This window comes from Moschus berezovskii, chromosome 11 (assembly GCF_049115385.1).
Source record: "Moschus berezovskii isolate FMDL1 chromosome 11, NW_MosBer_1.0, whole genome shotgun sequence".
Classification (NCBI taxonomy): Eukaryota; Metazoa; Chordata; class Mammalia; order Artiodactyla; family Moschidae; genus Moschus; species Moschus berezovskii.
Genome location: NC_142470.1, coordinates 21,722,244 through 21,739,724, shown reverse-complemented (window position 1 = coordinate 21,739,724; position 17,481 = coordinate 21,722,244). Strand labels below are relative to the sequence as shown.

At 48.8% G+C, this 17,481-nt stretch overlaps 1 protein-coding gene across 1 annotated transcript in view; it reads right to left on the bottom strand.

Moving 5' to 3' along the window:
• The window catches only part of TRIB2 (tribbles pseudokinase 2), a 32,694-nt gene extending 16,574 nt beyond the window's left edge, over positions 1–16,120 (bottom strand). The window contains exons 1-2 of the mRNA XM_055400056.2: positions 14,442–16,120; positions 9,385–9,677 (exon numbers count right to left, since the gene is read on the bottom strand). Of these exons, the coding sequence (XP_055256031.2) occupies positions 9,385–9,677; positions 14,442–14,711 (563 nt within the window). The 5' untranslated portion in view covers positions 14,712–16,120. The remainder of the gene's footprint in view (positions 1–9,384; positions 9,678–14,441) is intronic.
• Positions 16,121–17,481: the final 1,361 nt, after the last annotated feature.

Genomic DNA, 17,481 nt, shown 5'->3' with positions numbered 1-17,481 from the left:
ATGGAGAGCAGGAATAATAGGTATCCTAAGTCCCTGAAGTATATCTGTGCTGGATACTCTAAATTCATTATCCCCAACCCATGTCAGAGAAGGCAGGCCAAGGGCAAAAGGCCAAATGGAGGAATCAAAAACTTTCACCACTGTGCTCTCTGCTCCACTTGCCTGTGGTTCCCAGTCTAGTCCATCAGCTAATTTATTAAGCCCTAATACCCTAGCCAGAAACCCTGCTGAAGAATACCTACAATTCAGTCTATCTCTAAGCATGGAACCTTGAGGAAGCCCTCCCCTCTAATCGTGACCTGAAGTGAAGCGAAGTCGCTCAGTCGTGTCCGACTCTTAGCGACCCCATGGACTGCAGCCCACCAGGCTCCTCCATCCATGGGATTTTCTAGGCAGAAGTACTGGAGTGGGGTGCCATTGCCTTCATCGTGACCTGAAGCCCTTCATAAATAAAAAGGCACCCACCACAGACATAAATAACGGCGTCTTAAGTAAATGTCACTTTTGCATAAATCATTAAATCAAAATGGGAATGATGGGTTTGTCTGTTACTTGACGTGGACCTTTGAAAACAGTTCTCTTCAAAAGGTGTCTACGATGATGAAAGAAAAAGTGTTAGTCGCTCAGTCGTGTCTGACTCTTTGTGACCATGGACTGTAGCCATGGTCCAGAACATGGTAGCTCGCCAGGCTCCTCCACCCATGGGATTCTCCAGGCAAGAATAGTGGAGTGGGTAGCCATTCCCTTCTCCAGGGGATCTTCCCGACCCAGGGATAGAACTCGGGTCTCACACAATGCAGGCATATTCTTTACCATCTGAGCTACCAGGGAAGCCCGTCTACAATGATACAACATTATAATTCAACTGTATTTCAATAAAAAATAAAATTTTTAAAAAAGGTGCCTACAAGGGAGATTCATAAGTCTCAGTCTTTTTGGGTTCCCATCTGGGCAATGACCGAGATGATCATTAAATGAATACATTCCCTGCCTCTCTTGCTCTGACATGAGAATCCAATCTGAGCTGCTCCTGGTCCATAAAAGGAATTCTCATTCACTCAATGCCCACCAGGCTCCAGGAACGGTACACAAGACACAGCTTCCGACCTCAATGAGCTCCCAGGCCAGAAGGAGATGCAGACTGTCTGGAGATGCTCACGGATAGTAAGAGGAGAGCAGAAAACACGCTGTAACAGATCCAAGTGTGAGCACTCCTGACATGTCCTGAGAAGAGTGAGGGGGAGGAACTTTCCCAAAGGATGGACAGTGCCTGATTACATCCAAGGGGTCAACATGAACAAGAGAATTCCAGGAGCTCCATAGCCTTTAAAGCAGAATGGCAAATTTCCTAAAATTCAACAAACCTACAACTTAATGGATGCGTGGGAGTACAAGCTTAGTCGTGTCGACTCTTTTGCAACCCCATGGACTGTATCTCTCCAGGCTCCTCTGTCCATGAAATTCTCCAGGCAAGAATACGGAGTGGGCTGCCATTTCCTCCTCCAGGGGATCTTCCCGACCCATGGATCAAACCTGAGTCTCCTGTATTGCAGGCAGATTCTTTACCACATGAGTCGTCAGGGAAGCCTGCAACTTAATATACATTGCTATTAACGGAAGAAAACAGAGTCTGGTCTCCAGGACTCCAATGCCTTGCCCACTGTACTTTATTAGATATGGGAACATCTCTGGAGGCAAGAAAAACCTTAAAGATCTAAAGGGAGAACTAATACACATACTAACACCTGCCTGGGGAAGGGAGCACTGACCTCATCTGGTGCGGCAGGGAAGAGGCCTTCCCCTAGGAGGGAGATGCAAGTACCCCTGTGCCCCTGAAGAGGGCTTTCGTTCCAGGGAAACACCGCCCTCCATCCCCTCCGGCAGACACAGGCACTGATCAGCTTCCACAAAGCAGAGGAAATGAGACCTCTGACGTTAAGAGATAAAGATCTTCGAACCAAAGAAGAAACATGTTCAGAAGCCGTCTTCTCGTTCACATGGGGGTATTTCTGGGCAAAGAAATGTCAACACCGAATTGTGGTAGGGGGCAGGGAGCTGGGGTTGGGGAGGGAGGGTGTCAAGGAGCCCTGTTCCAAGGGATAGGCAAGATTCAGCTGGCAAACGGGGACTGTTGTAGGCACCATGTTCCCCCACCTCCCTACGTGCTTCAGGGGGCCCCTCCTGCAGCCGCAGCTTGCAGCAGCTTAAAGTGCTCTTCAAGTTCTAGGTCAGCAGGCTGGCCTGCTGTCACCCAGAGACCCAGACATGAATCAAGCCCAGGAGAGGTTAAGAGCAGCTGATGGCCAACTGTGCGCCAAGCAACAGGTTCACTTTCGTTAATTCATTTAATTTCATGAGCAAAGTCTTCCCGTTATGATAAGCCAATGGAGCAGAAGAGGTTAGGTAACTGGTCAACGTTAAACTGATGAAGAAGTGCAAGAGAAACAGACTGGAATCCAGAGAGGGATGGACTGCAGCAGAGCAACAAGCTTTGTCCCTTAGAGGCTGGGATTGAAATCCGGGGCCTCAAGGAAAAGACCTGACCAGGAGACCCCTTTAATCCCAGAGCAGGGCGAGAGGGGCTGGAGAACACGGGCGCAGCCTCTGGGGGATCAGGCACTGCCCTTTTTCAGATTAGAGGCCTCAATCCTATGCAGATTTTACTGCATCACATTTACTATATTTACTACACACAGATCATCTCAGATTTTACTACAGGAACTGGGGATGCAAAGGGTGTGTCCAGGGCGAGTTCAGTTAGGGTAGGGCTTTAACTTCCTCAAAACACAAACAGTGTGGCTGAGGCTCAGCCCTAAAGAAACATCCCGGCCCAGAGGAGAGGCAGCACAACAGGGGTGGGAGCACCGTGGCTGGTCCAGGCCTGGAGGGGTGGAATCCACCCTTCTCTCCCACCCTGCCAGTGCCCTTGTCCACCTTCCCTTTCCGACTGCTTGTGAACCGCCTAGCCCTTCTGAGCAGCAGGTTCCACACCATGTGTACTTGACCTGTCAGTTGCCCTCCTAATACGCATCCAGCGATTATAATTAAACAAAGGAGAGGGGAGGATGTGGCTTAAATCTAATCTTTCTATCTCAAGGGCTCAACCTTCAAGGACATTGTTGCTACGTACTCCATTCTCTGGGAACTGCTCTCCCATAAAGTGAGTGAAAGTCACTCAGTCGTGTCCAACTCTTTGCAACCTCGTGGACTATACAGTCCATGGAATTCTCCAGGTCAGAATACTGGAGTGGGTAGCCATTCTCTTCTCCGGGGGATCTTCCCAACCCAGGTCTCCTGGCTTCAACTGCAGGCAGAGCCCCAAAGAATTGCAGGCAGATTCTTTACCAGCTGAGCCACCAAGGAAACCCAAGAACACTGGATTGGTTAGCTATCCCTTCTCTATCGGATCTTCCCGAGCCAGGAATCGAACTGAGGTCTCCTGCATTGCAGGCGGATTCTTTACAAACTGAGCTACCAGGGAAGCTCTCCCACAAGGGTATCACTTTATCAATGACTCTAAGTAGTTGGTATGCTCAATCATGTCTGACCGTTTGTGACCCCATGGACTGTAGCCCTCCAGGCTCCTCTGTCCATGGAATCTTCCAGACAAGAATACTGGAGCAGGCTGCCATTTTCTTCTCCAGGGGATCTTCCCAACCCAGGGACTGCACCCACATCTCTTACATCTCCTGTTCTTGACCACTAGCGCCACCTGGGAAGCCCCATGGATGACTCTAGGACCGCTACTGACTGTTAGCGCCTGCCCTACCTGTGAGTCACAGGATCATCTAACTCTCATAGCCACCCTCTAGGGATGCAACTATTATTTCCGCTTTGAGGAAAGTGCAGCATAGAAGTATGAAATGACTTAATCAGGTAGTTAACAGGTGGTAGAGCCAGAATTGGAATCTAGTTCCAACAAACAGAATAACAGGACTTCCCTGGTGGTACAGTGTATAAAAACCTGCCTGCCAATGCAGAGGACATGGGTTCAATCCCTGGTCGGGGAATATTCCACATGCCGACGAGTAACCAAGCTCAGCACCACAACTACCAAACCTGCATGCTGCAATTACTGTAGCTGTGAGCCTAGAGGCCATGCTCTGCAACAAGAGAAGCCACTGCAATGAGAAGCCCGTGCACTGCAAAAACAAAGAAAGAGCAGCCCAGCAGCAACAAAGACCCAGCGCAGCCAGTAAGTAAATAAAGTAACAGTAAACAAATAAAACAGGAGCACAAGAATCTGAGGTGCTGCGGATTCAACACAGAGGCAGAAGGCACCCCAGCATGAAGTCTTCATAGAATATCAGGTGTCATCCGTGTATAATGTGAGCAAAACCACTTGTAGGAAGCTGGACTTATGGGTGATGACAGTTCTATTAAGCATGTTTCCATGGGTGGCCACGGGCTTGAGAGTTACAGATGGTCTAGAATGGAAAATTTGTGCATAAGAAGTCAACCCAGAGTCAGGTCTCTCTCTGAACCACCTGTTGTTCAGTCGCTAAGTCGTGTCCGACTCTTTGCGACCCCATGGACTGCAGCACGCGGCTTCCCTGTCTTTAACTATCTCCTGGAGTTTGCTCAAACTCATGTCCATTGAGCCAGTGATGCCATTCAACCTCTCATCCTCTGTCATCCCCTTCTCCTCCTTCCCTCAATCTTTCCCAGCATCAGGGTCTTTTCCAATGAGTCGGCTCTTTGCATCAGCCAATTTCACTATGTAAGGCTTTCCCCTTTGATCACTTTCAAGATCATCAAAGAACAGGAAGTACATCCTTGAGAGAGAGAGAGAGACGGATGCAGATGAGGCAAGAGAGATGTCTGGTGGCTTGAAGCTTGTAAAGCAGTGCTTCCTAAGGTCTCTTCTATGCAACCCCGCCCCGGGCATCACAGAACCAATGCCTTAACAATCAGGAAACAGACCCAGATTCCACTGTTTTAACTTTTCAAAAGCCTTTCAAATCCAACTCGTTGTTTCTCATACCTCCACGTTGTCATGAGAGGAGGAAGTTTTCGTCCTATTGAAATACCTATTCATTAGGTCCTACTGATTGGGACCAAGAGTGAAGGCAGCAAGGCCCAGAAGAGATCCCAGAGCCTCTGGCTCCTGTCCCTCTTGGAAATATAGGAGTGGTTGTCATACAGCCACCGTGCAGGCCAATGAAGAGACTCTACCATGAAACTCAGAGGCCCCTGGGAACTAGAATAACCTGAGTGACAAAACCAGCCTTACAGTCCAAAATGGAGGGGTTAAAGCCCAAACAAGATGAAAGAAGGCTGCTAAGCATTATTCATCTTTTACCAAAAGTTGATGGTTGGGTGATAATGAGAAAGGTCCTGTCGCCCACTGATGTCCTTGAAAAGGAAAGCAGCCTTCTCAGAGCAAATCCACTGGGGCCTCCCCAGGGTTCAGGGCAGAGAAAGAACTCTGGAAGGAAATGATAGGATTTCTAGGCTGACTCCATCATCAGACTGACTGTGTGACCTTGAGCAAGGTCACCTATTGCTGTGCGGGCCCACTGCCTCGCCTATGGGCTGGGGCAAGGGGTTCCCCTTTCCCTGCAGCCCCTTGGGGGGCAAGGCTGCTCTGACTCAGGTTCTCAGATACAGTGGCAACAACGATGGCCAGCTTCTTACCTGCTGCTTACACCGTCTTTTTCAGAAGGAAAATGCTCTTCAAAGTTAAAAAGGATTGAGCTTTCTTTTTAAATTAATTTTTGTTGGAGTAGATTTGCTTTGCAATGTTGTGTTAGTTTCTGCTGTACAACAAAGTGAATCAGCTACACACATACACATATCCCCTCTTTGGATTTCCTTTCCATTCAGAGTTCCATGTGCTATACAATGGTTCAGTTATCTATTTTATACATAGCATCAACAGTGTATATACATATCAATCCCAAAGGCTCAATTCATCCTCCCGCCCCCACCTCAGGTCTGAACGTTGACACCACCTTTGAGCGTGACACCACCTGCTTCTGTGGTGTCCTAGCTTCACATTCATACCAAATACTTCTTTCTAGTTCTTTCTAGAAAGGATCACGCTCTTCTGCATAAGCCAAACGTAACTCCAGACCAAGTGTCAGAGCCCTGCAGGGCTCATGTTAGAAGTTTCTCATGTGTGACCATTTCTTCCTCAGCCCCTGTGACATCAAGGACTCTGGCTTTGCCATCACACACGAATTACCTTACACATTTCCCCGTAAAGGACAAGCAGTCCTGGGGGAGAGGTTCACACCATCAAACATGAGGTCGGTGAAAGTGAAAGTCGCTGGGTCGTGTCCGACTCTTTGAACCCCATGGCCTATACAGTCCACGGAATTCTCCAGGCCCAAAGACTGGAGTGGGTAGCCTTTCCCTTCTCCAGGGGATCTTCCCAACAGACTCAGCCCATATTTGCTTCCAGAACAACTGTGGGCTCTTGGACAAGCACCCTCACCTCTGGGGCTCTGCTCACTGATGGCAAAATGAACGGAATCTCTAACGCCGACTTCTGCTCCCATAGCCTGTGACCGGGGAACGTCCAGTCTACTCGGACCCACTTGACACATCTGTTTCTAACACGGCTCTGCTAGGACCTGACGGGCTACCACCCCACATCCTCGCCAGTATGCCTGCAATTCCTCTCTAGAGAGACACAATTAAAGATGCTGCTTAAAAATGCAGATCCCCATGACAGAGGGCATTGATTGTCCTGAATCCCTGTGGTGGCCAAATGAATTTCTTGAGAGTTGACTTAACAGAGAATTGGGTCTTCTGTTCTTTTGTGTCTATAAGTTTGAGACTTCTCCAGCTACACTTTGGAGCCCTCAGCTACCTAATGACACGCTGATACTCACCTCTCCAACTTGCAGAGAGAATTAAGTGTTGAAAGACAACCTTATAGTAGGCTCTGCCGTGTGTACGTGTTCAGTCGCTCAGTGGTATCCAACTCTTTGCGACCCCATGGACTGTAGCCCGCCAGGTTCCTTTGTCCACGGGATTTCCCAGGCACGAATACTGGAATGGGTTGCCATTTCCTCCTCCAGGGGATCTTCGTGACCCACGGATCAAACCTGTGTTTCCCCTGTCTCCTGCATTGCAGGTGGATTCTTTACCACTGAGCCATCACGGAAGGTCCTTAAATAGGTCACTAAACAATACCTCTTATTTTTTTAGTTAGTTATTAGATCTTCGAGGAAGATAGAACACTGAAGGGCAAAAAGGATATCTCTGTCAGTATCTTGTTGGAGTCAGGTGTATATCTTTCAGTCAGGTGTATATGAGAATATTCAAAGTGGCACATACTTGACTGTCTGAACTCAGGAAGACCTTAGAGCCAGTGCAACAGAGTCAGGACAAGAAAAGATTGAGGAACTTGAGGCCAAGGGGAAGGGACCAATCGAAGGTCACAGAGAGGAGTAAGGGCAAAAACAGGATGAAGACCTGGCTCTCCAGGATCCAAGGGCAGACGGAGGTAAGCAGAAAGAGAAAGATAACCATCACTCCCACACTCTAGATCAAATAGTGTCCCCACCTTCTTTAGCTTGTTAATGAAGGTAAAAGCCATCCAGTGTGTGAGACCAGGATATTAATCACCAGAGGCCCGTTTGAGGGTCTCTGTCCTGCAGCGTTTACAGAGCGGACTGCATCTCACGTGTGTTTTAAAGTGTCAAACTAACATTAGGGTGAACTGACTAGCTTTCAGCAAAAATGGGAGCACGGCTATTAAAAAACTATATTTTTTATGTTTTCTGAAGTAATATTATTGTATCATAGATTAACATTTAAAATTGCTATAATAATAACTATGTAAATATAAAACTACTGGCTTTGTGAGGGAATGTTCATGGAGATTTTTTTTCCTCTGATGTATAATAGTGCTGAATTGATTAAAAACCCTCCAGAATTAATATTCCCTTCATCACTTTTTAAAAACATAATAAATCACTTGGTATGCCTTTATGGGTAAAAATATGGAACAATAACCAACAGTGGGTTTGGGAAATCCAGTGGCCCTCTGCACTTTGTCTACTCTGCTGGATTATAAATGCTCATGAAATTATTCCATTTGGACTAAGTAACCACAGGTCCTTTGACCTGTGCTAATCCCCAAATGCTTCCCAGATGTTTATTGCCAGATTAGCTCGGACCACAAAGATGGAAAAACCATCACTAGATCTCTCTCATTGGGATGCCGTCAGGCTTCCATAAGCAATCACCTAAAAACATCACAGGCCACTGGGATAGCTTAGCTAATCTAACTGGAAGATGGAAAGGTTTGACAGCAAATCTGTACCAGACGCAAAAGGGTACTCGCAGAATGCTTGCAGAGCGAGTGGATGAATGATGCACACTAGCCTTGTATTCAGATGATCCTGAATAGGACTGTGACAATGGAACCTTCACTTCACTAAACACTCTGCTAATAGGAGGCAGGAAAGCCCAAGGCAGTCACAAGAATTCCATGACATCACGTATGTAGAGCCCCTGCAGTAATTCTTGGAATAGTCAGCAATGAATATACATCAGTTGCTTCCACTCCTCTAAAAAAGCACATTATTAAAAAGGAAACAAAAAGGAACTTGAAAGAGTTTTTACAATCAAAGTCAGCTGGAGCAGAAAGCAGGGCCCCAGGGGGGGTCTGCTAAACATGATGTAATGAGTTAATGGAAGGGCCATGAATGAAGCCCAGATGCCCAGCCCCCTGTCCGGCTGTCTCTTAAAACAACCAAGACTTTCACATAGCCAGGCACGTGCCCAGGCAGGCTCCTCACCTGGAATGCCGGTCCTTCCCACATCGCCTATAACACATTCACCTTGGCTCCAAATTCACTTCTCCTATAAAAACTTTCCTGACTCTTCAAGTCCTCGTTAGAACTGACACCCCAGCCCCCAGTTCCCATCTGACCCAGCACATACCTGCATGTGGGCCAGTAACGCTTCCTTTACTAGGTCACTGACTAGCTAATGCATCTTGATATTCACAGTCCGGAGACCTGTGATTCAAACTTAGGAACGGACTTAGGGAGTATCTCTTGAATGAATGAATGATAAACGACTCATGCCAGGCACGGACACCACCGAAGGCAGATTTTTCAAAAGTTTGCCTTATTCACGCTGAAAGGCAGCCACCTTCAGAGTTCATGACACCAAAACAAAATTAATTACGGGATCACAGAATATCCTGGCACTTGTGAGCCTCTGATAACCACCTCTTAGAGGAGCAGCAAACCACTTCTCAGGGGCACTTAAAACACTGCAATATTTCTCTCTTTGTTCTTCCACAATCCTTCCTCCTCACCTGGACGACAGGCAGCCCAAGAATGTCCATTCCAACCTCTCCGGCAAGCTGCTCTGAGCAGCCTGGCACAGCACACGGGCCTGGACAGGAAGGAGACTCACCTTTCTTCATCCTTAAAGATGAATTTCCGCAGCTTGAGGTCCCGGAGCACCAGCCCTCCGTCGTGGCAGTGGGCCACGGCCGAGGCGATCTGGTAGAAAAGCCTGGCCGCCTCCTCCTCCCTCAGCTTCTTGCAGGTGCGGACGAAGGAATGCATGTCCCCATAGCTCCGCTCAAAGAACACATAGGCTTTGGTCTCCCCCAGGATAATTTCGGTGATTTGGTTGATGTTGCTGTGGGCAGACAGGCAAAAGCAGGGGGCCAGGGACTCCTGGTAGCAGCTGATATCAAACACCTAGGGCAGGATGAACAATACCAAGAGTCAGAGGTGCCTCCTATACAACCAGATCACAGAATGTGGATGACTCCCATAGACACGGGTTGAGCTTGAACCTCCCGATCACACTGGCCCTGCCTCCCAGCTGTGCAGCACTGAATAAGTCGCTTGACCTCTCTGAGCCTCCAAATCCTCATGTGCAAAAGGGCAAGTGGTTGACTCACAGTGTTGGGAGGATTATATGAGAAAATGAAGGTCGGAATGCTTAGCAAGATGTAATGCAATATACAAATGGTAAGTTTTATTATGTTTTTCTCTCTATCCAAATCGCCTCTGTTTATAGAAAAATTAAGGCAAAATTTGAGACATCCCAAGGTGCACAGACAACACCTTATTTACCTTCAAAGAAAAAAAAAAGCATCCATACACCAACATTACACAGCTCTAACAACCATATACAACATATTTTTTGCTACATAATTGGATTGTATAGCAGTATACAACATAATAGCAATTAATAGATTAAATGTGTAGAATGAAGGTTACGTAATTCAGTACCTTCATCTCACAGATGTGGAAATCGAGGCTCGGATAACAAGTCAAATCAAGCCCCCAGCGGCAGAGCTGAGAAAGGACACAGTCCTTCTGATTAAGAAAGCAGCCACGCTCCTTTCTCTCTTCCCTCCACACATATCTAGCTCAATGAATCAGTTATGCAATGATTTTCTATGAATCAAAATGAGCCTGTGAAATGCCACCTCATTGTGGGGTTATTTCAAAAGCGAATCCACCCTCAATACCTTTTGGAAACAGATCTAATAAGAATTAACACTACAGAGATTTTCTCAGGTTAAAAAAAAAAAAAAACGTTTTCATTCAAGACCTCCACTAAATCAGGGATACAAATCTCTGGGTTTGGAATGTGGCTTTCGTATCTGCCCGGGGAATGTGGCTATGATGAGTCTATTCCATGTCTGCAAGAGTGAGGGGCGGGCGTGGGTGTTCCTTGCTGGGAAGCATGGAGAGCCAACATCGCTGTAACGACAATACGCTGAATGCTAACAGTTCACCATCATTTAGCTTCTTCAGTCTCTTTTCCATTAGTTAGAACACACTCTCCTTAATCAAAATTTTGTGGTGTGTGGAGGGGAATGAAAAACGCTGGCCTAGAAACCATCTAATTTGAGAATCTAATCCTGGCTTGGCCACCGATAATCTGGAGGAGGTGGATAAAGCATTCAGGATCACTCAGCCGCCCTTCTTTTCATAAACTGAAGACACTGATTGGAAACACTGTTGACCTTTATGGGTCCGGCCCCTACCTAAGAATCTGATGAAAGCTCTGACCCCTCTTAGCTGACAATGCCCATTCTCAAAAGCATGTACAATAATAATAGATGTGTCTTAAGGGGACTTACAGGCTTTCCATAACCCAGCCAGGGACATAGGCTGCTATTTAGCAATCCCTGAGTGAAGCCTCTCTTCGTTTCAAAAAACAAAACTCCAAAATCTGTGAGTTAAACGGCGCTATAAGAACCTCGGGAGGGCTGGTGCGAACACAGGCGAGGAAGCAAAGTAACATTGTGAATGAACCATAATGAGGCAGCTCAGGAAAGCAGCGCAGCTGCTGCCACTATAACCTAGAATTTGAGAATGAATACTTCCGTGTCCCCAGAGACCACAAATCACACCCTGATACTGTCAAATGATGACCTGCCAGCAGTGACCTCAGAGGTCCGTTCAATTAGGCATCTGAAATGCTTGAGTCAACTTTAACACCCAGACTGCAGAAACCCAGGAAAGCCTCAGAAATTTCCCAGAGTAATAAAGGCTTTGCAGTGACTAATGTAAACATTGCGTTACATAAGGAGGACATTGGGATCTGAAGCACCAGGCTGCAGGCTCTGTAGCCAGTGCTCATGGGGTAATGATTATTTATAACATATTTCCTGCTTTGAGTTGCATTTAAAAAAAATAAAAGGTGATTTTTTTTTTGCTCAGTACCCTTAGTCTATTATTCTGTCCCACTGAAAAACTGAATGAACATTAAAATGTAAAGTCAAACATATTCATGGCAACTTCAGAATGTAGCCATACCCTTTGCAGGAGAGACCAAATTCCAAGATGGTGGACATAATATGCAAAATAAAACAAGTACTTATGTTTTCCCAAATGGGTAGGAACCAAACTTTTATTACTAGCTGTAACAGGCATTTATGAGCTTGGATTGGTATTTAAACCATCACCTTCAAGTGCAAAATCAAGCCATAAGCCTCAGTGCCAGCCTCTTTTAAATGTTTAATTTAGATCCTTAGTTATATAATGTGACAGATCAGATAAGGCAGTGAGATTAGGCCATCATTCATAGTATTTGCAAAAAAAAAAAAAAGTGCCCATTTTGCCAACATAGTAATTATGTCAATCTGCACAGTGACTACAAGCACTTCCATGAAAACAATAAGCTAAAGACACCCTAAAGTCCCCTTCCTTCATCTGCCTAGCTTAACACAGACACAGGAAGACAATAAACAGGCATGATTATTTTGGTTAAATGACGCTCCAGTCTCTCTCTCTCCCCAAATAATGTCCTATAGAATTCTATAGAGTTCCTGTGAGTGGCATCTTTGCACTGGATCTATTGTTACAAAGACTTTTTTCTTGGGTCAACACAGAGCTAGGAGACAGGAACTCTACATTCTAAGATGTCAAAAGGAACTGGATTCAATGTGTAGATTTCACTGAGCCTGCAGTAAGCCAAGAGTCCACAGTGTATCTATGAGGGTAGTTCATAGCAGTAGCCTTATAAAAACCACTTGGAGCTTCCTAGGATATACACAACTATACAACTACGCTTGCATAAGAAGTCACCCACATCACCTCTGATGAAAAGGCAGGCAAACAGAGCTGCTGTGTCTTAAAGGGATGACCTCTGTCAAGCAGAACAATGATACTGCACTTAAATCCACTTGCAGTGGCACAGTAATTGGTGAGGGGCTGATTCAATCTTTGCAATAACTAAACCAGCAGATTAAGTACAGTTTCAGGCCAGAGAGCAAGTCTACGAATGACACTGTAAGGTTAGTCTAAAGTGAAACATGTCTTGAAAAAAATCTGAAGGGAGAAAGAAACAGCAGGGGCTGGAGTCACCTCTGTCTTTAAACAAAGAAATAACAGGGCAAGATGTTCCTGCAGAATTTGGCGGCAGACTCCTTTTACTTAAAAGCATCTCCAGCCTTTGAAAAATATTAAAATGCTCTACTGAAGTTGAGCAAAAGGAGTGAAAACACACTGCTGGGTGATTGTGCATATTTCATATGAGAGTGGCAGCTCTGTGGAATTCATTCATTTCAGAGGATGACTACCCTATTGTACAACGTTGTAGGTCTTCTGAGAATTCAACCCAGCTCTGAATAGCCTACTGAATTTTGGTTAACTGGGAATAGCTGCTCTGAGTCTCAATAACTTGGAGAAGGTGCAAAACACCAAATGCTCAGTTCAAGCAGAGAGCAGTATTTAGAGTCTCTGATTTGCCCCTGAGGTCTCAACTGAACAACTGCACAACAGACTGGAGACCCTCCACAAAACCCATTTTTCACAATGAAATACTCCAGTCCTCTGTGAAAGAAAGCAAGTTCACAAAGCAGCCTATGGTTGATGGTAAAAGTGTGATGCATTATTTGTAGCACAGTTATGCAGAGTGCCCATTTCAAAGGGGGGGGTGGTGTCCCCACTTCTAACTACCTCCGTAACCCCTCCCCAAACAAAACCAACACTGAGCTAAGCTAAAATTAAGTGACAATGAATTCTTCATCTATGTCCCGTTCCTGGGTAGCCCGTTCTACCTTCTTCATTTTTTTTTTTTTTTGCAACCATTCCCCTGTTCATCCCCTTGTCTTGGAGCCCTGTGAACGCACACAAAGACACAGAGACACAAACCAGTTTAGGGTCAAAGACGAAAAGGAAACTGAAGTACCCATCTCTGTATTAGCACTGTGAATCCCCGAGGCTCCAAATGCTGGCCTCTAAACCCTACAGGCAAAGGTGTGTGTTGCGGGGGGCGCGGGGGGGGGGGGGGTCAGGCATGGAAAGCTGGAGATGAGAAGAAACGGAGACAAGAGAAAAAGACCCAAAGGATTCACAATTTCCAACACCCAGAGGTGCACTGGTGGCTTTGATTTCCGCCCTCAACCTTCCTTTCAAGGCTCCAGGCAGAAGGAGGCTCTTTGTAAACTCCTTCCCCGCGCTGGGCCCCTGGGCTCAGCCAGAGGGGACACCTTTGTGCGTCTCTTTTAAAGGGCACCTACGGAACAAAGGTTCCACACCTGCACGCTGCCGAGAACAATGGCTGCGAAAGGAACAGAGGCATCAGCGCCTAGAAATTAGCGGGGGGATTCCCTCCTCGGCGTTGGAAGGGGAGGGGGCTGGACCCAGGGAGAAATCCCCAGGCCGCGGGACCCGGCGTAACGCAGAGGAGCTCCACGAGCCGAAGGGACCACGCGTGGCCCTGGCCCCCGCTCAGTCCCCCCGCCTTCCCCGCGGCGGGCTCTCCCCAGAACGCCCCCGCCGCAGCCCGCCGCATTGTCTGCAACGCTCTAAAAACTTCGCGACTAGTCGAACGCGAGCAAATAAATTCAGAACCCCATTTAACCAGCCCACGGATAATGAATCAGGCGAATCGCCCTCCCCCGGACCGCAGGGCTCGGTAACCTCCCGCCCCCTCCCAAAGGCTGGGGCATCTTTTCAAAAGACAAAACAGCCAAAAGCAAACCCCGGGCTCTTTACCTTGCACACCAGCTCCTCTCCACTGTGCAGATGCACGGCCCGAAAAACGTGGTCTCCCTCCAGGGGTTCCAACAATAAGTATTTCCCAATGCAAGAAACGCAATGCGACAAGTTCGGAGTCTCAGGCGGGCTCGGGGAGCCGAGGTTCGGGCTGAAACTCTGGCTGGGTTCGGCGGACCTTATAGACGACAACTCCTCGAAATCCTGGGTTTTGTTCCGCGATCTCCCATATCTTGCTATTGTGATGGGGGTAGACCTGTGTATGTTCATGAGTGTGGGGATCGCACTCGACAAACAAAAAAAAACCGCTGGAGAGATGAGTCGCGGGCGAGTGCGGCTGCAGGCGCCTCCGTGCCACGGATGTTAAAAGGGATCGCGAGGGGAGGGACGGGAAGGGGGCTACGTGGAGAAAGAGTTAGAAGCCCCCCCAAACGGGCGCCGCCGGGCACCTCGTCTGCTCCGAACCCGACTCCCGGGGGGTCCTCGGTCGGCGGCAACTCGGGTCCTTTTGTTACCCCCAAAGCCGCCAGCGATTTGCAGAATCTTCGCACTTTTAGTTTCTCTCTCTCTCTCTCTCGCTCCTTTTCCAACGTGGATCTGGACTTGTAACCGGATTGCTAAGGTGGGGAGCTGCAGCTCTGGGGCTCCCGAAGCAGTCCCCACGCAGGCTCCCGAAGCAGACGGGGCGGAGGAGCCTCGCTGTAGTTTGTGCAGTCTTCGGGGAGCGCACACGGCCGCCGCTTGGTCTCGGCGCGTTAGAAACCAAACAAAAAGAAAAAGGAAACAAGCCCGGGTACCGGCTCGCGCCGCACCGCAGACTGAATCCGCGCTGCACCCCCTTTCTTGGTGGAAAGGGTGGGGGGCGTGGAAGGCTGGGGGTGGTGGGGGGAGGCTGCCGGAGAGGGTCCAGAGAGGGTAATTACCTACGTTTTAACTGTAGATGGCGTCTGAGGCTTTTCCAAGATCGCTAGAGCTCTCCAAAATTTAAACAAACAGACAAAAAGAAAAAAAAATAAAAAATAGCAAGGGAGCATTTAACTTAGAGCGGTCAGCGCTGCCAACAAAAGATTGCAAAAGCCAGGCACGGAGTTGCGGGCCGGGCGCAGGTACGCGACAAAGCCCAGGGCTTAGCCCGCCGGGCGGAGGTTAGCACTGGCTCATGCCGTTGCCGCTCCCTCGCGCTCTGGATCGGCCTCCGGAGAAAGCGAGAAGTGCGCCCAGGGAGGACGAGGGTAGATCAATGGTCTCCGGTGTCCCCGGCACGAGCTTCCGGGGGTCCTCCCGGGGCAGGAAAGGGATGCACCCCCAGCCCAGTCAACACACGCCGTCTCCTCTCTCGCTCTTTTCACTGGATCTCGCCTTGGAATAATTTGCCACCGCTCCGTCACCCCCTTCCCTCAACCCAAACTGCCTGGCGGGGTTGTTTTGGAGAAAATTGACGGCTTCTCTTCTTCTTTGATTTTTGTTCTTCCCCCCAACCGGAGGTAAGAGAAATGTGTATTGGAAATGGAAGGGGACGGCCGACGGTGCCCGAGGCCAATCCCCGAGCTCAGCACGCCCGCATCTCTCGGCGAGGCGGTATTAATAGTTACTTACGTGGCCGGGGATCTCTGCGCGAGCGGGGCTGTGTGTGTGCGCGCGCGCCTCGCTCGCGCTCGGTCTCCCCATTCAATGTCACCGACACATTTCCACTGAGCCTCCTCCCCCTGCCCCCCCACCCACCCGGCGGCACCGGCGACTGGCTGAGCGCAGCGTCCGCCCCGCCCCGCCCCCGCCCGGGCCCCCCCCTCATTGAGCCGGAGGCCCATCAATCAGCCTCGCCGCTGCCAGTCCTCCGGCAGCTCCCCGCGCCCGCAGGCGGCTGCCACTGCCATTGCAGCTCCCGGCTCCGGGCGCGGGCGCTCGCCTTCCCCCTGCCCCCCCAGGATGGCTCTGCCCGGGTGAGGTAAACAAAGTGCTTTAACCAACCGGGGCCCGGAGCCGGGGAGGTAGCGCACCCAACCAGGGAGGGACGGTCCTGGCGCCGCTACCGGCTGACTGCGCGCCCTGCTGCAGGCGGCGGGGCGACTCCTGCCCCGCCGCCAAGTCCCCAAGAAGCTCCATCAGTGACGAGTGGACTTCCTAACTCGTTCATCTTCCCGGGCACTCCTCCCCAGCAAGCCGGGCATCCTCCGAGCGTCCGGACATCGCTGCTCACATAGCTCTTTTCCTTGGAAAATGTGCTTGCCATCCGGGGTGCCGCACCGTTTCAAAATTCAGTTTCATTATCTTTTCCAACACTCTCCTCCCCATATAAAAATAAACGGATTGCTTGCTTTTAGTTGGTGTCCCCCTCCGACACCCACCTACCATCAAGGCTTTTAGTATTTTTCTGCCTGCCGAATACCAGCTCAAACACATCTTTTAACTCAGACCGCAGGTAATCACTAATTCTTCCTCTCCCAAGACGTGCCCAGAGGGCTTTGGCCCAGGGAAACTGCTTGCGCACACCTCCTGCGAAGCTTGGAGCCCCTTCAGTCGAGGTCTTTCTCTTGTTCTCTTTGTGCGCCCTCCCCCAACACACATGTGGACCACAGAGGCGCTTGGCACTGGGGATCAGGTGAGACCTGCGGGTTCACTCCAGTTATTCCCAATTTCCGCAAGAAGTGCCAGTCCCCTGATTTAGGCTAGAACTTGGACAGAGGCTGTACTGCCAGGCCTTAACCTAATGTAACCTGGTAAACCAAGCAATCTGATTGAGGACCAAAAAAACCCAAAAAAACCCAAGGGGCTGAGAAAGGGGAGTTTAGAATACTCTTAGAGCCCTCTGAACTTTTATACCCATATATGCATATTTTCAGGCTTCCCAGTGGGCACTAGTGGTAAAGAACCTGCCTGCCAAAGTAGGTTAGACTTAAGAGGCTTGGGTTCCATCCCTGGGCTGGGAAGATCCCCTGAAGGAGGACATGGCAACCCACCCCAGTATTCTTGCCTGGAGAATCCCATGAACAGAGAAGTCTGGTGGGCTGCAGTCCATAGAGTCGCACAGAGTTGGACACAC